Raw genomic sequence first — 24,359 nt, forward strand, 5'->3', positions numbered from 1 at the left:
CCTCCTCGCTCAGTTTGGTGATGCTCTGCTTGGTCTCCAGCTGCTCCTGGTTCACTGCACACAAAATGGGGTAAGTTTAGATTTTTACATATCTTGAGTTTGTAGTAGAGATTAAGCATATTTTGAGGTAAGAGAGTGAGAGGATTGGATGAAGAAAAGTTTACATATGCTCTTAAAAACAAAGGTTCTTTATTGGCATCGATGGTTCCTTGAAGAACCTTTATTATCCCTAGAACCTTTCCATTCCACAGAACATTCTTCATAGGTTCTTTAGATTATTAAAATGTTCTTCACAATTAGAAAAAATAATGGTTCTTTTAAAAACGGTTCACTGAAAGGTTCTTTGGGGAACCAAGAATGGTTATTTTATGACCATGTGCGGTTATTTTATGTGCGGGAAAAAAACACTTTTAAGAGTGTACTAAACAAACTGGTAAGAGCTGCAATCTGATTAGTTGGCTTTATGTAATTTCTCTTGAGTCAGGGTGCACTGAAATTAAAGTTTTGTTCATAAATTTCCCATGCTGCTACAATGAAAGATTCTGAGGAAGAACTAATAGCTATTATATATCCCTGTGCAACAATATATTCTGCTTTGCTTAGAGGTTTATATCCAATTTCAGATGTACCACCCCTGTGGACGTGTTAAAAAAATAGCTGGCAGCTTTACATATTGGTCAGATGGTCCCTTCCTGTCTAAGTAGGCGGTTCTTGGCCAGAATAAGTCTGACTGTGCAAGACAGTCTATTTTTGGAAATATCACTTCATAATATTTCCTTCCAGAAATCGCATTCTGTCTTGTAGTTGTGTTCGTACCTGGTGAAGGGGACGGGGGGCCGCTCTGAGGTAGGCTGGGACCGAACTCAAACCTTTGTGTTGAGCTGGAATTGCTTTCTGTCTCTATGCCATCCACAAACCTGCAGAGACAGAAGAAGAAGAAAAAATCCACTGTTGTTCATGTGCAGCAGATCAAGGACTGAAATTTAAGCAGTTTGGTTAAATGCATAATCATATCAATGTCTATATATAAAATAGAGTTTAAAATGCCTAGTTAGAAATGGATTCCTTTGGTTTAAGCTGACTAAATTGCAGCTTTAGGTAAGCTTTGATTTCTTAGTGTGAAATTGCAGAGCCAATCACTAGAGCAAGCAGCAATTCCACCCAAACTGGTTGCCATGGTAGCTGGATACTTCTTCTAAATTATGAATATATAAAGTTCTTATAAAAGCCACCAGAGGGCAACAGCTCATTAAGGATGTGAGATGTGTATGTGTACCTGGGGCTGAGTTCTGGAGGAGCGCTGCTGAAACTGACCACAGGGATCTGGAGGGTGGCGGGTCGCGTGTGGTCTGATGGAGGGCGGAAGGGGCGAGGAGGGAGGAGTGGCGATCTCAGTGGGGAGCTGAGGCCCCGGGTCAGGCGAAGGGGAGACCGCTGGGCTCTTGACACCGAGTTCTGCTCTTCATCATTCTCCTCATCCTCACGGATAGCAGGAAGTTTCTTCACCAGACCGCCATTGCTTTCCCAGTCCAGCTGAGAAAGACAGAGTAGGATTAGTTATGTTGATGTCTATATGAAATGCAGTTGATACACATGTTTTGACCAATAGAAGTTAATTTAAAGAGGTAGTTCACCCAAAAATGAAAATAATGTCATTAATTACTCACCCTCATGTCGTTCCACACCCGTAAGGCATTCGTTCATCTTCGGAACACAAATTAAGATAATTTTGATGAAATCTGATGGTTCAGTGAGGCCTCCATAGACAGCAAGTTAATTTACACTTTCAAAGGCCCAGAAAGGTACTAAAACGTATTTAAAACAGTTCATGTGACTAAAGTGGTTCAACCTTGATATTGTAAAGCGACGAGAATACCTTTTGTGTGCCAAAAAAACAAAATAACGACTTTCGGATCTTGTAAAACTGCCAAACTGCTGAAATAATGTGACTTTGGCGCTCCGAACCACTGATCCGAAACAAATGATTCAAAGCAGTGTTTTGAAATCTCCCATCACTAAATATTGTTGAAAAGTCGTACTTTAGTTTTTTTGGTGCACAAAAAGGTATTCTCAAGGTAGAACCACTGTACTCACATGAACTGTTTTAAATATGTTTTCAGTACCTTTCTGGGCATTTAAAAAGTGTAAGTTAACTTGCTGTCTATGCAGGCCTCACTGAACCATCGGATTTTATCAAAAATATCTTAATTTGTGTTCCGAAGATGAACGAAGGTCTTACAGGTGTAGAATGACATGAGGGTGAGTAATTAATTACATTATTTTCATTTTTGGGTGGACTAACCCTTTAAGTGGTATGGTTAGAGCTTGGCTGATAATACTTTAATATAGTATTTGCGAGGCAGCACTGTATTTATGTTTCATTCTGTTATTTTTATTCTTATGCACAATTTTCTACAAGGTCACATTACATTGATCAAAAGTGACAGTAAAGACATTTATAATGTTACAAAACGTTTCTATATTCTAAATGGAATATCAGCATATTAGAATGACTGGATCATGAAGGATCATGTGACACTGAAGACTAGAGTAATGACTGCTGGAAATTCAGCTTTGCCATCAAAGGAATAAATTATACACAGGAATCAAAGGAATCTTAAAATGTATTAAAACAGTTTTTTTCTTTTTTTGATCAAATAAATGGAGCCTTGGTGAGCATAAGAGATTTCTTTCAAAAACATGAACAGTAGTGTATGTATATTACAGTTTGAAAACAAAATGTAAAACACTGTCACTGCATACCAAATAGTGACTGACCTTCTCTCCTGCATGTATTTGCATACTAAACTGTGATCTTGCTATCTATTTAGCCATATATAATCACTTTTTTACACTGCCAAGATGCTGTGCCATTGTGTTGAACCTAAGGTTACCTCCAACATTAACACCATTCTACTGCTGCTTTGCAAACACTAACATGTCCATTTGAAAATCCAAATCTAGTTATTAAAGAATTTATTTTTTATGAAAAAAACAATGGCTTGTAATTATAAAAATTATTTTCAAAAGGGTAGTAAAGAGTCATGACCAGAGCGTGGCAGACTAACACAGCCTGTTGATTTTTCTTGTCCTTCTCTCCCTCTCTTACATGTTTCTCCAGCTCAACTCTCTGCATATTTTTCCATTGTACTAGATTAAGGAACCTCAATTGGTTTTCCCCCAGAATAAAAACACTCTTCTTTATAGAAGCTGAAATTGATTTCGATTTCTTCTTTGTTAAAATCTCTCAGCAATGCATGTTCTTAGAATGTCATAAAAAGGATGACTGGAAGCAGCGTTATCCTGCGGCACTGCAAAAGAGGTTGCAGAGAGGAGAGGCGGCAATGTTTATTTTTGTTTTGTCAAAACACATAAAAGACTGTGTCAATCACGGTCTGTCGCTATAGGATGACAACACACACAGTCCTTATCCCTGTATTGCTAACTCATAATCAGGAAGGAAAGAGACTGAAAAATACCAAAACTCAAACTTATCTTAATTCAAATTAACATGGTTCCATTCGTCTCCCCCATCCCTCCGTTTGTTCTCTCCCATTCACTTTGACTGAAATCTCTCCATCTTTATCCGCAACCCCCCTCCCGTTCACCGCACCCTGCCTCTCTCTTTCTTCGCATCTTGTTTTTTCCCCATTCCTCTCATGATCTCCACCCCCACGCTCCGTCTGCAGTCCCACACCCCACCTAAAGCAGAATTTATTTTTAGCCATCTCCTTCCAATCTTAGTAACACAGACCCCAGTGGCACGAGGGGAATGTGTGTGCATGTGTGTACGATGCTTAAATTGGTGTTTTTACAGAAGTTTTCACTTTCTTTCCCTCCCCTCCTCCAGAGAGAGAGGGAAGGAGGTGTTTGTTCAGACATCTCCATGTCCCTCGAGTCACCAAATTCAGTCAATCACAGCTAAATATAACAAGAAAGAGAGGAAAGAATGCATTACCTTTCTCCTCCAAAGCATTACTGCACACACACACACTTGTATATGTGGTTTACGGGGACTCTCCATAGGTGTAATGGTTTTTATACTGTACAAACTAGTTTTTTTTTTTTTTTAAGCCATACTAGTTTTTTTTAAACAAGCATGTTTTTAAGCCATCTGGTTTACGAGGACACAGGAAGTAAACTATGTTTACATTGCAATACCCATGTCATTATGCACAATTGTGTCCTCATAAACCACATATACAAGAACACACACACACACAGTAATAGGGATGCTTCACCAATAATCACACCACACTTCTATTCTCACCAGGTCTGCAATTATGCGTGTGTGTGTTCATTGGTATTCTCTGTGCATTCTGGGGTTGCACACATGTGAAATGAGCATTGATGCTGATCTGTTATGTCTCATGGCACAAACAAACTTGATTTTTACATTTTCTGAAGGAAACAAAGTGCTTGCATATGTGAAAGTCACTGCCAAGATGCTAAGCTATTGTTGCTGGTTGCCGGGGCATTTCTATGCGGTTGCTAAGGTGTTCTGAGAGGCATTTAGCGCATTGCTATGCAGCTGGTAGGGTGTTCTCAGTGGTCTTTCAGGTCAAACAAGTCCCTTGATATTGCTAGGTGAAAACTGTACACCCGATTAAACACCTCTTGTCAACAACCTGCACGATTTGAGGTAGGTCATTGAAGTTGCAACAGAATCTTTTATATGTTTACATGTCATGTACCTGCCACTCCACCAACCAACTGTAATGAATTTCTCTTTTCTTTCTTACTTGATCTCCCTCTTTTTCTCCTCAAACACAGCAATATCTTTCTCCAGCTGGAGTGAAATCTACATGTGACACCTTGCAGAAGCAGCACTGCAGGAAAAAGTGAAAAGGAGAGAAATGAGGCACCTCTCTCCCTCCGCCGCGCCTCTCGTTTCAGTGCTATTTTTATCTGCCAGGATCCAATCTTAGCTCGAGGCGTGGGGGACCCAGCCAGCACGGAGTCCCCGCCTTCCCTCAGTGCTATTCTTAGTATCAGCACACACTCCAAACCGCAGCCTGCTGCTATTCCTGTCCTTGCAAGTTACACTCAAGGCTGGGAGAACGTGTGTGTGTGTGTGTGCATGAGAGAGGTCTCGTGCACAGGCATACATGTGCATCCTTAAGATGAGGGGGGTAGCGGCTTTATCTAAGTCAAGGAAAGTACACTGACTTAAAGAACGTGCAAGAAGGAAGGAAAGATGCCAGAGACAGCAGAAGGGGCAACCATTTTGTATTCAGCTGGTTGTGGAAGTGGGTAATGCAGCGTTACACACACATACCTCCAGTCTGTAGGTCACGGCTCCTGAATTCATTGAGTAACTCTGCACTTTACATGTACAAATCCACTGTGGTCAACTGGGCTTGTGGTAGAGGATTACAAATTTACATTTTCTATTTTTATTCATGTTTCAATTGTTTGTTTGTGTGTGTGACTTAACACAAACACAAATTAAAATTCGATTTTCACATATGATTTGTTTGTTCAGACCAAAGCATAAAAAATAGCAGGAACATGCTAATTTACTCTCTGGTAGTAGGTGATGCTTATAGACAAGCAGAAATACAGTGGTTACCCTGTTTACTATGGTACGCAAAGCGATACTGCGCAACTTTGTTTGTCATGGAGAAGTCAAACATTATTTACAATGTTATGAAACAGCCATTGAGATTAGTAATATGCGTTAGTAATATGCTCCTATAGGCAGGTGCACAACACGCGTACACTCTGCTTGTTACACACACAAAGATTCCTCTCTGGAGAAGCGTTCATTCTTTCTGCTTGCAAATTCCGCCATGTAAATAGCGAATCCACCATGGTGCAAGTGCAACTGGATTTTAAAGGGAATGGGAGATGAGACTCTGATTGATTTATTGCACGTTACACCCAAAACACACCCATGCAATCAAAAGTCAGAGATTATGAACTCATCTCATCAAATTCCTCCAAGACCAGTATATCAGAAATATACCATCCAAATTAAAAGGATAGTTCACCCGCAAATGAAATTTTAATTTTCCTTTACTCACCCTCATGTTGTTCCAAACCTGACTTTCTGTCTTTTGCAGAACACAATTTTGATGAATATCGGTAACCGAACAGTTATGGTTACCACTGATTTACATTGTATGGACAAAAAAAAAAAAAAAAGAACTTTCTAAACATAGGGTGAATTCAGGGTGATTGGGACACTTTTTGCCATTGAGATGAATTGGAAAAAGTGTCCCAATCAACCTGAATTCAATCTTCTTTTATATTCTGTAGTAGACAAAATCATACCGGTTTAGAACAACATGAGGGTGAGTAAATTATGACAATTATTCAATTATACATCCCTATTTATAGCTCTATACTCTTACTAATTGTAACATGTTTCTATTTTTATATATACTAAAGTATTTTATAAGAAAAATCTGAAATAAAATTAATATAGCAGAGAATATGAACCATAATACAGGTTCATGAAGGTGACTGTATTATGTTTGTCTATTTGAACAATGCACTATTTATAGGACTCATATCAGCTCCAAAGCACAACCGTACAATATTGATAATCCAATCCGAGGCGATGTATTGACTCCTGACCTGTACTTTTGTGGTAATTGCCTCAGTCCCTCATGCACATGATTCGGGCTAAAAAAAGCTCTACTGTATGCACACACTCCTTGAATCAAAGGATTGTTGCCCTTTGCCCTGAATACCGTCATGTGTGCTTGCATGCATCACTCACGTCAGCTCCACTGCCCTCCCGCAGGTTATAGGTGAGATCGTGCTGAATTTCGCTGACAAATTTCTGGGCGTATTCAGGATAGAGGCGCAGCACCTCTCGCAGTCCTTTCAGGCTGATGTACTGCAGGTCGCAATATGTCAGAGCTTTCACGTTTGCGTTGGTCTTGATCACCTGCTCTTTCGTCAGTGAGTCCGATCCGATCAGGTCCCCTTTTCCTATTTGAGAAAAGCATATATAAGTTCATTTGTTAGTCTATTTAATTTTAGTTAACATAAACTGATTAGAATATATTGTGACCATATCGGTATCAGCCAAAATCTGTATCGTTCTCAACAAGCCGATTTTGGAATACTATTTTTTTTTTTTCCCACCTTGACCAGTAAAAATGTCTATTCTTGGTTTTTAAATGGCTAAAATGCTAAATGGACATTTTGCAGCTCTTGCAATTGTAACAAGTATATTTTGAGGCTCTGATGTGGCTTAAACAGGCATTGTCATACATTATTCATAAGTACACAAAGTTTTATATACATGTAAGATCTTGCCAATATTTTGTGTAAATGTATTTAGCCAAGTAAACAAATGAAAAGAATGTCAATCAAATTTAGATGCTAAAATTATATGCAAAAAGTTTCTGTTCTAGGTTTGAAAATGAGACTCAGAAAGGGGCACACAAGGCAGCATAGAGGCTAAAAATATGTTCTGGTTTGGTGCAAAGGGACTATGAAAGCAGTGGTGAATTCTGAAGTGTGCTGAAGTGTCAAAGCAGTGCATTCTGGGAAGGCACACATTGGAGGCAACTGAGTTCAGCAGCTCTGGGAGAGAGATGTGTGGTGGACCATATGTGCATCCTTCATCAAGTAAGCAGGTGTGGTAATTATGCATGTGCCGTGTGTGTGTGTGTGTGTGTGTGTTTGCATGTTTGTACTGTCATGTTTACAAGAGCTCAACATATCTCTTCTCTAAGATAACATGGCAGAGCACAATTATAGCAGTTTGTTTTTTCTTCGGCTATCCAAAGCACTTTTCTCTCTCATTCTCTATCTTTTTGTTGCTCTTTCACCCCTTGTTCTCTTCTGCTTCCCAATGCGAGCAAAAAAATTGTCCATTGACGACCTTTCAAAAGAAGCCATGTATTTTGCCAAATTTGTATTTGCAAGCTACATATTAATGAAAAGTATAGAACGTAAGTAGACATATCATTTTTTTTCTACTACTTTTTCATTTATTTATTTTTTTAAAAATTGTCTCATTTGAAGTTGTAATTGTTTTTGTATCTTTATAAATAGTGAATATTGCCCTAATTCTGACCTGCATGCATTATTTATGGTGTTTTGGAATAACTGAATTCTGCATGCAAGCCTGGGGGTTATTCCACAAAGCAGGTTATGGGACTTACCTGGGTAAGTTTACTCAGAGTAAGCAGATAAACTCAAATTTCCATTCCAAAACCTGTCCAAAAAATGTTTATTTTACTCTCATTTATTTTATTCTCATCTCACACATTGTGGATCTGCACTCAAAAGTGGCTAAACATTCTTTTTAGTGTCTATTTTCATGGTGACTCCATGATTCGGCACTCGGTTGAGAATGTCTTTGTGTGGCCACCGTTTACTGTGAGTTTCATACTCCGGGTTTTGGAACCTGCATACCTCAAGTAAACAAGATTTGGGTTAATAAACCAAGAGATCGGGGCATATGTGAAGTTAACCTTGCTTTCTAGAATGCCCCACCAGAATGGATGTTTTTTTTCCAATCCTGTGAAGTCTTGATTTGTTAGATCTAATGATTCAATATTTTCATCCATTTTTGACATGCATCAAAGCTTTAAAGTCACCATGAAATTAAAATTGGACTATTGTTTTTTTTTTTTTGTTTTTTTTAAGGTTTCTAGGTAGCAAAAAGCAGGAAGTGTGCATAGGTTTTGCAAAAAGGTAAAAATAAAAAAAAAAACTCTTGAAACAATTGATTCACCAAAACTTTACGAGTTGTTAATAAATTTAAATTAGTTCATGTCACAGGATTCTTTTGGAAGCAATATGGTACATATACATGAATGAAAGGTGAATGTGATTGAAAAGAGGCATTCAAGATCTATATTATAAATATTTCTGGTTGCTTTGGTCTCTAGAAGACATCATTAGAGGGTCAAAAGCATGAATGAATCACAGGACCTGTCACTGACAGTAATTACTGACTACGCTTCAAAAGGTCAGTTGGAAATGGGGTCAAAGTTGAAATTGTTTGAACTTTGAGCTCCATGTTATAGAGCTTGACTAGCATGCATTACAGCACTGAGGGATAGACTGTTGACGCTTCAAACGCTTCATTGCAACAAGTTCATTGCATCAGACAACATTGATGCGAGTCATGTGACAGGAATCTCTCCATCCTTTTGTTTCGTCCTTTCCTTGTCTTTATATATGTGCTTTCTACTCTCTCTCTCTCTCCCGATTCAGTTTCCCGTTCTCCTCACAGCCCTGACAGACTGTAGCTCTACAGTGCAATAAGAAGTGTAATCTCATCGTGAGGTGACATGAGTCTAGGTGGAGGAAGCCATTTCATATCACAGCTTTAATTAAGACAATCACTCCCACTCCAACCGCATCTCAGAGATGTCTGTGTGCGTATATATTGGTCTGGTTCTGAGAATAAGTGTTTATTGCTGTCTGTCTTGACTAATCATTCGCTTGCATTTCATGCTTTCATTTTTTATCAGTCATTGCCAATTTGCTCTCTCTCTTTCGCTGTCTCTCCGTTTTCCTGGCTGTCTGTCTGTCTGTTTGTCTCTTATTCTTTCTCTCTCCACTATTCTCCAGAGCCTCCTGCGGATCCTCGGGTCAAGCTGTCAGATCGATAACACCACAGGAAAGTGCCATTACTTTGCGTGTGTGCAGGTGGTGTGTTTTTTAACTTCAAACGCAGATCCTCCAAACAGTCTCTTGGTGACAGTGAGTGGACGTGCATTCATGTGTGCATTCATTCACAGCTCTGCATTTCCTCTTCCTTTCAAGACAATAGTCCAATCTTACACTCAAGATAGCCTAAAATGATGCCACAGTATTTAGTTTTTAATTTTTCATTATTAAGACACCATTTTAAATAGTTTTCTTAGTCTGTTCATTAGTTCGGACAGTTGAGCCTGGCATTTTGGGGGTTTAAGATAACAAAACACAAAATAATATGTATTATTTAAACGTACTAAAAATTAATTGTACATCTTTATTGTCCACCATTGTCCAACAAAAACAGAACAAAAAACAGACAAATTCACATTTCATAAAAATTACAATTCATGCTGCTGTCAGTTAATTTATCAAACACTTACGGAATTGAGAATTTTGATTGCATTCGGAATGAATGATCGCTTAAACACATTTTTATTCACAAGGTATTCTGTAGCGCCTACCTGATTTCAAGAGCTCAAATTGGCTAAAAAGAGGGCGAGAACTATCTGCAAGAATACTCCTCACCTTCTTCCTTGCCCTTTCAACATAAAGTTGTCCTAAGAGCTTCTGTGGTCTGCCAACAATTTTGCTTGCCATTGACACAATTCTGGTGAGCTTATTCTTTGATCTACAGTTTAAATGTTCATACCAGGCAGGGATATGTTAAGACAGTACACTCTCCACAATAGATTTGTAAACAAGTTCTAAAATATGCTGACTAACTCCAAGGCCACCAAGTTGTCTTAGAAGAAATAGTCGCTGTGAACATCTTTTAAAGATGTACTCAGAGTTATCGACAAAGCTCACCTGTGAGTCCAAGATTGAGCCAAGATATTTAAAATTCTCCACAATTTCTACTTGTTGACCCACAAGTGAAATTGGCTGGATTGTCATGTCTCTTTTTGTACACATAATTAATTCTTTTGTCTTCACGACATTAATTTCTAATTGGCTAAGATGACACCAAGTTTCAAGGGCCTTAGTGCGAGACAAATAGGCAACGTCACGCAGAGAATTAGTTTTATCCAATAGGCCAACTAAGGCCATATCATCGGCATATTTTAATAATCTAAAATGTTCCTCCTGAATCAAAAACTCATTAGTATATAAAGAAAAAAAGCACAGGGGAAAGAACACAGCCTTGTGGGCAACCTGTGCTTAAAGTGAGCACGTCTGACATAATACCTCTGACAGCAGGAAAGAAAGTTTCTAATCCATAAAACTAACCCTGTATTAAAATCAAGATCAGCAAGCCTTTTTAAGAGAATGTGTGTCTTCATTGAATTAAAAGCCAATGTGAAATCCATAAATAAAATCCTGACATATGCTTTGGGATTCGTAAGATGTTTTGTAACTGTGTTTAGCAGGGTCAATACAGCATCATCTGTGCCTCTGTTACTGTTATATGCAAACGGAAGTGGATCTAACCTCGAGGCCACAGTTGAAGTTAGATGATTAGCCAAGACTCGCTCCATAGTTTTACATAGTATGGAAGTTACTGCAATAGGCCGGAAATCATTTAATATACTCGCACCAGGCTTTTTTGCCACAGGCCTTATTATTGAATATTTCTATAATTTCAGCACTGTACAAGTGTCTAAAAAAACTGAAACAGCCTTGTAAAAACTCCTTTTAATTGAGGAGCACAGTCTTTAAGAAGTCGGGCTTTTGAACCATCTGGGCCAGTGGTTTTATTTGGCTTCTATTTACTAAGACTTGCAATTACATCAAGCTCATTAATAACTATTGATGTTTCTACAGGGAGATTATTGCATATCACATCACATTCTGTCTTACCGTCCACAGTTTCAAATCTGCCATAAAAGTTATTCAAATCATTAATAAAAGTCTGGTTTTTACTAACAAAACTATCATCCTTTTTATTAGACCTACCCATTAATGTATTTAATCCCTCCCATGCCTGTCTTGTATTGCCAGTTAAAAATCTTTATTTTTAAAATGAAAGAATTTTCCCCCTCAACTCTCTCCTTTTCTCACAAGGTAATATGGTATTACCGGAACAGAAGGCAAACCTCCTTTCATTAAGACAGCTTTTTAGCTGTTTCGATACCCAGGGCTTGTTATTTGGGAAAATTTTCACAGTTTAGTTTCAGACACAGTATCTTTACAAAAATTAATATATGATGTAATTGTGTCTATGAGTTCATCAGCATCCTGACATGATTGAAAGAAAATGTCCCAATTAGTTTTCTCAAAGCAGTCCCTTAGTTGCTCTTTACATCTATCAGACCACACCTGTATTTGCTTAACAGGCTTTGCCCTCTTCAAATTAACCTATTTAGAATTCAAACTAAATAGAATAAAGTAATATATGTCATGAATTTATCAAATTATTTTAAAATGAAATAATGCACTTGGACACGAAAATATGTACATCGTCATTGACCCAGTAATCATGTTTATATTTATCTCATACATTTTAACTAACAGAAAATAGCTCGTTCCAAAGCTAGCCATATTTGAACCGTTAATAATTTGTTTTTAAATTAATACATTAAATTGTTTTCACAATGAAAAGATTTATGCTGATTCCAAGCTATTTGAATAAATGCATTTTGAAAATATGATTGCAGGTATTTAAATAAAATCAAATAGATGCAAATAGTTAATAATAAACTAAGCCATGATTTTTTTGACAGCAGAAATCTCACCCGTCTTGCTCATTTCATGACTGACAAATGTGCATCACATTATGTTTATTAGTTAATGTTAAAATTGATTAAATCAAATGGATGGAAATTTTATATGAAATTAAAATATATAAATTTTAAATTTAGGCTTAAATATGGGTTGTATATCTCATGGTCTAATGGTCCATTCACACTGTAATGAAACTGGAAGTGTGAGATTTATATATGACATTATATGTTAGACAGCATTTACATGATGTCATTGGGTATATGTAGGATGTTTTGGAACAGACCTCTAGTGTGCAGAGTGAAGGAAGTGTGCTTGTCTTGATGCGTTTATTACTGCATGTTCCTTTTCTCATTCCTTGATTCAGTCCCGCCTACATTATTTTCCATGTGCGTTGAGATCTATGGCTCTCGCCTTCATGTGTCAGTCTGTATTAATAGTCAAAGTACATTAATAATGCATTAACCATCAATTATTAAGTGTGCGAGAGAGAGAGGTGGATGTGGCCTAGCAGCACGCCAATATTTGATTTGATCAGAGCAATAGAGTCCGGGCGTTTGGAGATAAAGAGAGCCACACACACACAGGAACCTTTAGCTCGGCGAGAGCTCTAGCTCATCGTTTACTCTGACCTTTTGAGAGCCTTTATTTACAGATTAACTGTAGGCACTGTACAAGAGGGGGTTTGGATATGACAAATAGTTTATTTATGATGGGAAAACTAAACATCTGGGTTTTTTTTTTTCTCTTTTCTTTTTTTGTTTGCCCTTTGGTCTGACGCAGCATTTAAGGCACCATGTAAATGAATGTTATATCTAAATAATGCATGTTATCTAATAATCTAGTACAAATCATTATCCTTATTCCTACCAAATGTTTTTCTTGAACAGCTGCTCCATGCTCAGATAAAAGGAGAAAAACACAATAAAAGTTTCATTGGCCATCTATGGTCACAGCTGCTGTCTTCCAGTTTTCAAAAAAAAAAAAAAAAGGTGGGCACAAACAAAAAAGGAAAGGCTATAGCAAAGAGGGTCCTGGGTGACTAAACTAAAAGAACACAAATGGGCAGAGAGAGACTACAGAAACGATGTGTTCATTGAAATCCAGTCCTAATACCCTCAAAGGCATACAGACAATGTCTGAGACAGTGCTGCATTGATGATACATCTCAAACAGGACAGCAATTGTTCATTACATTGGCCCCTACGGTCTGGTGCTTCACATTAGATAAGGATTATAAAAAAAAAATTCCTGGATTAGGAAGAAATGACGGAGGTTCTCCGTGTGCATGTGTAAGAAAACCCCAAAGATTAAGACTCATAAGGCAGCAACAAACATTGTGCACAGTCTCTAAATCTAAATTTGACATTTGCATCATCTGCAAGACGAAACCTTATTTTATTTATTTTTATCATTTGGTTTAAAAAGGTGCAGAGCCCTGCACATGAGAGGCAGGGAAAAATATGTATATCATGGCCACAAATTAACAATTTGTTCTCATGACTTACTAACACACCTACTGTATGAGGGTAGGAACACTACATACAATAAGTTCTACACTACCTATCAAGAATATTGATTTCATTTCAAATCATTTTAACTAACCAGATCATATTCTTTAATATTAATTTAGAATATAGACACACCTTATATAACTGCAATTGTCTAGATTGGCAATATGTTTAATCTGCCCTATATTAAACCATTCCTTTTTTATTTTCTATTAAAAAAACAAACAAACAAACAAACAAAACAAAAAAACAGAACATGAATCTATCAATTTGCCACTTCTATAATTCAAAGTGACATCAAAAACCACAAATCCCTTTACTCCAAGGCTATAAATGTCACATTTAGCTGCTGGGTCATTATTTGTCTGTCATTCACTCTGATGAGCAGTTTAAATGAATGCATTGACTGAGTGCACTGTAAAAAAAAATATTTTCATGATTTGTTATCACAACTTTTCACAAATCTTTTGTCAAATCAGCTTAGGTTCACAAATGTTCAGATAACATACTATTTTGAGTTTCTGTTGAATAAGCTAATCTCTTTCTGTGTGTCAATTCAATTTTTTAGTTTAAATGAACTCAAAATTTTAAGGCAACCAGGTTAGGCTAATTACTTTAAGTTAAACCAACAAATCATTTTTACAGTGTGATTGTGTCTTTAATAATTTATGTGCATGATGTTAATCTAATGCCACATCAACAATAATACGTTTTAATTTAAAAAAAATTATTTTAAATTTAAAATAACATTTTTTAAAGTATGTCTTCACGTTCAGTTTTCGATGGAGGAAAACATAGTGTAATGAGGGGTAAACACAATGAAAACCTTACAGTTGATGGGAAACTGTCTCGTATCGCTCCCGCATCATATTATGTGAACGCCATTTACGACAAAGAACTGCAGATGCAAATATCATGACAAGCTATTGATAAACACACACCTTGCCCTCTGCTTCTGACGCTGGCGCTGCGTCAGAAGACGCTGAATAACGCTGACAAAAAGCGGGGAGGAGTTGAAGCCTGCTGTCATTTTCATATGAGGTTAAAAAGGGACTGAGGCAATCACGAATTCGTGTACAGATTTCGGAGCTAATCACAAGTTTTTAAGGCGGCTGAGTAGAAAAAAGGGCCTAGTGACGCAACTGGTACCGGCAACATGTGAGAAGTGCCAGTTCGGAAGAAAAAATATAAGCCTAAATTCAATCTGTTCATCTCTCTTCAGAAAATTTGGACTAAACTAAAAAAAAAGTTTTGGACTAATTCATATGGATTAGTTTTACGATCTCTTTATGAACTTTTTGAAATGTCAAAGTTTCAGTTGCGTAGGCTGTCTATGGAGGAACAGAAAGCTCTCAGATTTCATCAAAAAGATCTTCATTTGCATTTCGAAGATAAACGAAAGTCTTACAGGTTTGAAACGACATGGGTGAGTAATTAATGACAGAATTTTCATTTTTTGGGTGAAATATCCCTTTAAAATACAGAAGAACAGGTTTTCTGACGAAACATGCTATCTATCAGATTATGCTACCAACAATATATTTGCATTGTTTTGAGGGTAGGTTTAGGGTAGGGGTAAGTATGGATTTGGTTTATATAAGCCTCAGAACAACTGGCCCACTTTTACTAGGCTAATTAGTTTTACTAATTAGTTTTCTTGTTTTAAGTAAATGTAAATGGCTACAAATTAACTAAAATGAGTGAACGAATTCTTAAATCATAGTTGTGATATATATTTTTGTACGCAAGTCATGTGCGGGGCTCCGTAGGAAAGACATAAGAGTGAGTATATAATGACAAAATTAATTTTTGAGTGAAATATTTCCTTTAAAGCAAAAAACTGCATATGTAAATGTGTATTTTAGCTATCATTCACATTTAGGTTAGGAGCTTATTATGAAGATTCCTACTGATATTGGCCGAAGGCAGTTTCATCTGCTGTTATCAGAAGGTTTTTGAGGAGCCTTTAGGCGGTGTACATTTCTCATGAATACTTCAAGATGAAGCAGAAAGGTGAGCAATGTTTTATTAAATTACCCATAAACAGAATATTTTTATGACAATGATTTCTATTTCAAATAAAACCACAAGCTTTTCTTTTCTTTTCTTTTTTTTCAATTTGCTTCTGTTTACATGGTTTTCTTTTCTACTATTCCTATTATGTATGTGTTTATTATTATGATTTTATCTATGGGATTGAAGCGAATTGATTAGCGCTGCATGACATTGAAAGGTCCTATGTAAATTCAGCTCATAATTACAAGCCATTATGGAGCAAAGGCATTTTATCAATGATGTATGCAAGGGCATAGAATTTAGTAGGGATGCTAGGGACATGTCCCTACCAATATCCAGCAACTACTGAATTGTCCCTAGAAATAATTTTGTTCAAACAATTAAAATAAATTTTTAGGTAACCACTGTTGTTGTAATTTTGGCTGTATCTGAAATAGGTCATACCACTGACATTACCTAAGAAGCTAAAGTAAATACGCTAGAAAACAAGAGTGCGGTTTATCTGTCAATCAGATGTGCATGAAAGTTGTGTTTGTTACTACAGAAATTCTTTCAGAATCATCATTGGTCCAATTCATTTTAAATATTAAAATATAGTGATGTACATCATCATTAAGAATGTAAATCACTGATTTTTTTTTTCAGTTATGAATGTATGCTTGTTTAGATATTTTATCATGTTGTACAGAAAGAGAAATTGAGATAATATGAAACTGCAGTCAAACGTCTATAATAAATGCTGCTTTTATGTCCCCACAAATGTCAAAATCAAACCTATGCCCTTGAATGTAAGTATCTGTTGTGACTGTATTCAGAACCTTATTTTTATCTGTTTTCAATTCAGACGTTATTTCATAATTTTAGCAATGTGTTACATTTATAAAACATATATAAAATGCTTTTCTCTAGCAGGCATTATCTATGTTGTCTTCAAATATCTAGTTAAAAATACATTGTCATATTATTCATATCTAAATAATAATATATATAAATATATTATTCTCAAAACAGTGTCAATAAATGACAGGTTATCTAGGGCTCAGCGTGTGTTAACTGAACTGTATATTTTTCCTGGGCAGTAATGACTGAAATGTACCTACTGTGAGAAATATTCACTTGAGTGAAAAGTGTGACAACTAGCCCAAGAGTGTTTAGCTAGTAGACGTCACCAGGGTGCATTGTGCAAGATCACTATTTGCAGAAGAAAGAAGACATTTATGCTGACGTTATTTCTGATTCTATTGTTATTTGTTATCAAAAGTAACTTACAGGGTGGTTATTGCAGCAACCAGTAAGCTAAGTGACACAATTGGTCACAAAATTATGAATCCTCATGAATACTACTGGGTTTCACATCTGGGCTGCCTGCACAGCTCATTAAGCACTACAATATCATAAAAAGCACTGACCTTTTCTAGTGCAATTCATGGAATGATATTCACAGATTTCCAAAGATATAAACAGAAAATATCTCTGTGTTAACTCATGCTTGACTCAAATCCGAATGGCTATACTAGATCTGCCTGCAGATATGCAAGTTATGCTACTATATGTATCTATGTGTATGTTTGTGTATCAACATTTTCCTTTACATGAAGTACAGGTCTGGATAGAATGTTAATAATGCGAATGTATGTGTGGGAACTACAGGCACTGTGCATGGAATAGCAATCACAGACTCAAGTACATGTGAGCTGGATTGCTAATGTCTCTTATGGCATGAAAGCACAAGGTAACATCAGGATGCAGGCTTCATATTTCAACCAGCTATGGGCGAAAGACATTCTTAGGTCAGTCAGGTGCTCAAAAGCAACATATAGCCCATGGTGAAAAAGAGGAGTTTGTAGGTATCAGATGCTGAATTTCAAGGGATCACAGTTATCCAAAAAGTAGACAAAATTATGCTGCCTTCTAAGATATCTTGCTTTGGCTAAGAAGGCAATACCAGAATGCATTACCATGAGCTCAGTGAAAAAAAACCCTTCCAATGTGCCAGACCAGTTGAGAAACTCAGATTATAAATGTTTCATTTAAAGGTGGACTCAGTATTATTTTAAATACACTGTTTGGAAGTTAGTCAGGCCGCTTCCAACAACAAACGTGTAACCAGTCAGCATTAGGGGGCATATGATGGTTGAGGAGAGAGAATAAGCAAGAGGGAGATTTGAAAATAAGAAAAAAAAACTGCAGAACGAGAAATAGGACACAATACAAAAGAGCTCAAAAGAATATCACTGAAGGTTTATGACTAGGCAAGCACTTTAGGACCCACGTTTATATTAGAAAAGCTTTCCAGCGCTGGAGAGAGCTAAGTGGGAAGGCCTGAAAACAGACGCGGAGGCTGCTTTGATTCCTTATCATGTAAGTAACATTGGGTTTTAATTGTCTGGAGCTGCTGTTCTGTTGGCGATTAACAACAAACACTTGTTTGTATTTACTCTTGTGTACTGTACGTTAATTTTTTGTGCTTCCTTGTCGTTCGTTCAGCATCTGCGCTTTATTTTTCGTGAAGCATTTTGTTGCTTGTCAGCTGTGATAAACAGACATCCACTCGCGTGTGTAACACTGGCCAGATAGTAAGAGTTTTGCAGTTAAACTACTGCACACTGACTACTGCAACTACTGCACACTGACGACTGCTAGAGAATGAGGTGCTTAGTGTCATTGGTAGTGCATTCGCCTCGCTTGCCAGCAGCGATCGGGCCGGAGTTTGAGACCGACTCGAAGCAGAGTTTTGGAGGAGGAGCAATGAAGAGAGGGGTGGGTTTGTTTGGGTTGATTTCAAATATCAACAGTGTTCAACAACAAATTTGAGAAATCGCATACAGCACCTTTAATACTTAAAAGCATAGATACAAAATTTGTGTTTTTTATGCTTTATACTAGAGAGCTGTGTTGTTAGCTTGTTAACCTGCAAACCTGAAGCTCCTGTGCATTTTGTTTGAAGAGCGTTTTGTGTGACGAACATGTTAATAATTTAGCATATATTGTTGGGCCTGTGCAGTTCATGATAATATTATGTTGATTTTAAGGGCATTTTTGTTACTTTTGTAAAATAATTTTTTATTTTTTTTGGGGTGTTGTAAAACTTACATCCTGAAATAAAATCTTTGATAAAGATAATTTAGGTCCATCTCTTATGATGTTTCATTTCAGTTAGAATGCTGCCTTAAAGGTATAGTTCACTCAAAAATGAAAATTTGATGTTTATCTGCTTACCCCCACTATGTCCAACTGCCTTGAGCGCACGCACGGCATCCGGTGTGTGAGGTCTGAATGAAGGTTCTCATTGAAATATACACGCGAGAGATCACTTCCATCATCAGAGTGCGTTTTCAGACCTCACCAACCAGATGCTCAAGGCAGTTGGACATAGTGGTGTATTAGAGGTAAAAAATAATAAGTACTGTTCGGTTTCTCGCACAAACCGATCGTTTCGTGTCTTAGGACATCAATGTGTCGTCACGAGCCGCAGGGTTTAATTTGGATTTGTCTGTGCATGTTTTTTTGAAGCAGATAAACATCAAATTTTCATTTTTGGGTGAACTATCCCTTTAAGGTAAGGTCACATTAGCAAAATTTCAGCATAATTCCATTGCAAAAATGTCCATTGTCAATAGTGTAGCAAAGCATGAACACTGAAGTCACTTTCAAATCAAGCATCTTTCTGTTGGTCAACATGGCAAATTCTCTTGACCAACCAGGATACAAGAAAAATCTGCATGTGAACCTTTTTCTTGAAACTCCTGACTGTGTGGATTCCTATTGAAATTACTGTATTCCACATGTTAAAATTCACTGAATAAAATGTGACCACACCTTTAGTACGTATTTACTTAGGCGAGGCAGCTCTCTAGATTTTGGAACTGAGCTTGTATGTTTTGGCATGTAATGTATTTGCAAGAAACAGTATGTATCCTCATCATCAACAGTAGCTGAATCTCACAGATAATGTCTGCATTAATATGCATAACAAAGGAAGACAATTAATGAGAAAATGAAGCCAATGGGCCTATTGTGCCTGTGTAAAGGGGGGAGGGGATAGTTACTGTTCAATAGACTTGAAAATTATATGGGAATCCTCCATCGAAACAATGAGAACTACAGATAGTGGGGGGATGAGATCCACTGAGCAAGTGTGTGTGTGTCTGTGTGATGAGGTGCTTTATAAAAGTCATTATTAAGCTTATTTATAATGTCTGAATTGTGTCATAAAGGATACAATGATATTAATGGATGGTATGTGTGTGTGTAGGCAGTTTTTAATGTATTGGCCTGTCTCAATCTCACACAGGAAGCACAATTAATAGTGACAGGTAGGAGGAATTTAAATGGGCTTTGAAATTGCTGTGAAATTACAATATAGGAGCCAATGAATAATCCAGCTTGACTGACAAACAAAAATGCCTTTGCACTATAGCTGTAGTGTTACAAATGACATTTGAGTCTGAATGTAATTGTTTTGTCTTCACTTTTTCACAGTTTACAGCAAATATTTTATCTGGTTACCTCTGGCACTTTTATTAGGTAAGTAATTATTTTAAAAAAAGTGTGTATTTTTAGCGCTACTAGTGGCACTGAATGGAACTGCAATCTATTTGTTTGAGCAGCAGGCTGACTGGTAGTGTTTGAAACTTATTTAAAATGCAATATATGTTTTTAATAAACAATTGTTTTTAATAAACAATAAAAGCATTTCTTAAACGCAACCAGAACAAATTTCTGCGCAAATCTTTCGTGAAATCATTATGTAAATTGTCATAGTGGTGTCACAATGTTTTTTGGGGGGTTTTGTACAAAAATTCATTCTGCACTTGTTTCAACATTGAGGCCGGTTGTGCGTATACTGTTTGTGTGTAATCTCACCCAGTATAGCCAGCACAGTGTTGTCCTTGAGCACTTCCATGGAGCCCGAGCAGACAAAGTATATGGCCTGCAGAGCATCACCCTGGCGAATAAGAAACTCCCCTGGAGCACAGAAAGAAGTTTTGATGATGAGCGACAGGGAGCGCAGACACCCTCGACTGGCCGATTCAAACAGAGGCAGCTGCAGCAGCTCTTTATTCAGGTGCATGGCAATGTCAGCCCGCAGTTCATCTGGGAAGTCCTTCAGAAGCTGGGAAAGGACAAAAAGATATTTAATTAGAAGTACTTTAAAAGTACACTTACTTCTCATTCTTGAAAAGCATATAACAAAAAATTTGATTCACATTTTATCATCAAGGAAAAAACTGCAGTAAAGAAACTGCAGTCTTCTACTTGGACTTTAATGGGATATTATATTGGATATCAAAGCAGAGAGAGAGAGGGTTATGAGTTATGTGTGTTTTGAATTGGGCTCATTAAATACATTGTGAGTGTAAGATGGAATCTCTTGTTTTTGAGCACGACAGAGATATGGATGAGATGGTGAATGAGAGGCGGGTGAAAGAGAAAATAAAGCAAATGATAAAAGAGATGAGGGATTGTGAAGCAGAATGAGAGATAGAAAGAGAGCATGGTGAAGTGAAAAAGGAATAGATAAGAATAATATGCTCTAATCTTAGACAGATGCATCAAATCACATCATTGATATCAAGAAGCCCAATAATGAGCAATGCGGATTAGAACCAAAAGTGTTTATTAGATTTCCTATATGACCTGTAAAGGCTACCGGCCAATGGGAGATCCAGCATTCCCTATTTAGATGCGTAACACTCACATAGCGAAATGATGAATGCAAAATGCATTCTCTGTAAAGGTTAAAAACATTTCCACCTGGAGATTTAAAATAATGTGTTACTCAAACAGGTCAAACATTCAGTTAGATCTTTAATTGAATATTCTTTATCTTTGCCATGAATGGAGGTACTTATTGCCTTGAAGTAAGAGCACTTCAGAAGAGGCACATTCTACAAATATAGTACATTTCAGTGTCATGTAAGGTCAACATTCCTTAAAAATCCACTTTAATATTTAATACATTTTGAATATATTTAATTTTGAAGTTTATCTAATCTATCACACAAAATTTTAAATAAAAATTAAAACTGCAAACCCACAAATCATTCAATAGTTTGACCTCCTGAGATTGAAGATCAACTATTTCTAAAAGTAAAAGGGATAGTTCACACAAAAATGAAAATTTGATGTTTATCTGCTTACCCCCAGGGCATCCAAGATGTAGGTGACTTTGTTTCTTCAGTAGAACACAAATGATGATTTTTAACTCCAACCGTTGCGGTCTGTCAGTCGTATAATGCTTGTCAATGGGAACTCCATCTATAAGAGTCAAAAAAACAAGCACAGACAAATCCAAATTAAACCCTGCGGCTCGTGACGACACACTGATGTCCTAAGACACGAAACGATCGGTTTGTGCGAGAAACCGAACAGTATTTATATCATTTTTCACCTCTAAAACACCACTATGTCCAATTGTCTTCTGATGACAAAAATGATCTCTCGCGCTTATACTTTAATGAGTGACTTCCGATGTCAGAGCGCGTTCAGACCTCACCAACCGGATGCGCAAGGCAGTTGGACATAGTGGTGTTTTAGAGGTGAAAAATGATATAAATACTGTTCGGTTTCTCGCACAAACCGATCGTTTCGTGTCTTAGGACATCAGTGTGTCGTCACGATCCGCAGGGTTTAATTTGGATTTGTCTGTGCATGTTTTTTTGATTCTTATAGATGGAGTTACCATTGACATGCATTATACGACTGACAGACCGCAACGGTTGGGGTTAAAAATCATCATTTGTGTTCTACTGAAGAAACAAAGTCACCTACATCTTGGATGCCCTGGGGGTAAGCAGATAAACATCAAATTTTCATTTTTGGGTGAACTATCCCTTTAAGCAACTCTTTCACTGATCGTTAGCTGAAAAAGAAAGAAAGTACACTATCTGTGACAAGTGTCAGAGCTACTCGAACTCTTGACATCCAGAAACCAAGAAAACCCAACAAGTGTTCAATGAAGGCATAAAAACAGCATCTCTCATACAGCTACATCTTCAAAAAAGACTTCCTTCAAATATAACACCTACATGACTGTGCATACTGTCCACACTTATAGTAAAATTATTTATAAATTGTGAACTTGTTTTGACAATTTATTCATGTGTGCACACAGATTATTGAAAGTCCTTACCTCGCTGACATCGATGCCGTTGTTGACAGACCATGTCGTCTGAAAGCACTCCAGCATTCGCTGTGCAAGAGCCTTGGGCAGTCGATGCACACGGATGAAGTCTTTGAGGTCTTTGGTACGAGTGTGATAGAGTGAGCGGCGTGAGTACATCCGCTGGATAATGGCCGTCACGTTACCGAAGACCGCGGCATGCATGAGTGCTGGTGGGAGACACGCAACAAACAAACATTTAAGGAGATTATACAATGAATTTTAACAATGACATTGTTTTGCTTTGTTTTGTGACAAAATTAGATATTAATTAAAATCCATAAAAGTAGATTAAAATTTAACAAAATTAGATTATATTAATGTTAATTCATATATTAATAATCAGGAAATTCATTGCTTTCACCAAGGTCCATAAAATAAAAATTATATATATTTACACACACACACACAGGTCCTAAAATTAACACTCGCCAAGCACCAAATGCGAGTGTATGAAACGGTGTCAAATGCCAGTTGGCCAGTAACATTTTTATGAATTCTAACAATGCAATGTTGTGAGAACATGAACGTAAACAAATGTGAACAACGCTCGGACAGTTGACAGGCCAGCGCTGCATCGTCACAATTTAAGCCTTGGCAATTTAAATATTCAGGCGCAAGAAGAGTGAAAGGGAACTCAATTCATTGCACGCTGTGTGGAAAGTTTTGTGCACATCCAAAGCACATGCCCAGAAGACAGCTCAAGAATAACTAACTTGAGACTCTTTCACGTCTTCTTGCGCTTGGACAAATTCCCAAAAACTATGTCAAAAAATGCCCATCTTGGTGAGTATCCTAGTATACAGTCAGTTATGGCTTAAGTGAATGTAAACAGTAAAGTGTTTTTCGACACCATCTGAACAAAGTTTAGAGCTTAAAGTTTAAAAGTTTAGAGAACTACGTCTAATTACTTGATTATACATGTATCTTGTATATCATCAAATGAATATAGTTCAAATTAATGGCGTAATGATTTATATTTTGCAGTAAAACCTATCAGAGGACTAATCAGAGGAGTTGTTTTGTGGTTTTTGGTTTTCTGATCGCACATGGTCAGCCATTTACAGAGAGAAATAGTGGGTACGTTTACACAACAGCAATGTACTAAAAACGGAAACGTTCTGCCTTTGCATTTTTTTTTGCGTACAGGCGACAACATTGTCAAAACAATCTCCGTTCACACAGATCTGCAAAAACGACTAAAAATGCTGCATTATGAGTGCCAGGCCAGTAGGATGCGCTCATGGTTATGCCACAAATGTAATCTCCAGTCTTTGTGATCTCCATATGTGATTGGATTCACCCTATCTCATCCGAGATGGATTTTAAGTGGC

The 24,359-nt window shown here is 37.1% G+C and overlaps 1 protein-coding gene across 1 annotated transcript in view; it reads right to left on the reverse strand.

Annotated features, from left to right (window-relative positions):
• The window catches only part of kcnh3 (potassium voltage-gated channel, subfamily H (eag-related), member 3), a 125,049-nt gene that overhangs the window by 5,851 nt on the left and 94,839 nt on the right, over window positions 1–24,359 (reverse strand). Inside the window, exons 9-14 of the mRNA XM_051906193.1 lie at window positions 22,996–23,195; window positions 20,727–20,976; window positions 6,728–6,942; window positions 1,277–1,533; window positions 817–917; window positions 2–54 (exon numbers count right to left, since the gene is read on the reverse strand). Of these exons, the coding sequence (XP_051762153.1) occupies window positions 2–54; window positions 817–917; window positions 1,277–1,533; window positions 6,728–6,942; window positions 20,727–20,976; window positions 22,996–23,195 (1,076 nt within the window). The remainder of the gene's footprint in view (window position 1; window positions 55–816; window positions 918–1,276; window positions 1,534–6,727; window positions 6,943–20,726; window positions 20,977–22,995; window positions 23,196–24,359) is intronic.

Source organism: Ctenopharyngodon idella, chromosome 9 (assembly GCF_019924925.1).
Source record: "Ctenopharyngodon idella isolate HZGC_01 chromosome 9, HZGC01, whole genome shotgun sequence".
In the NCBI taxonomy this organism is placed as follows: Eukaryota; Metazoa; Chordata; class Actinopteri; order Cypriniformes; family Xenocyprididae; genus Ctenopharyngodon; species Ctenopharyngodon idella.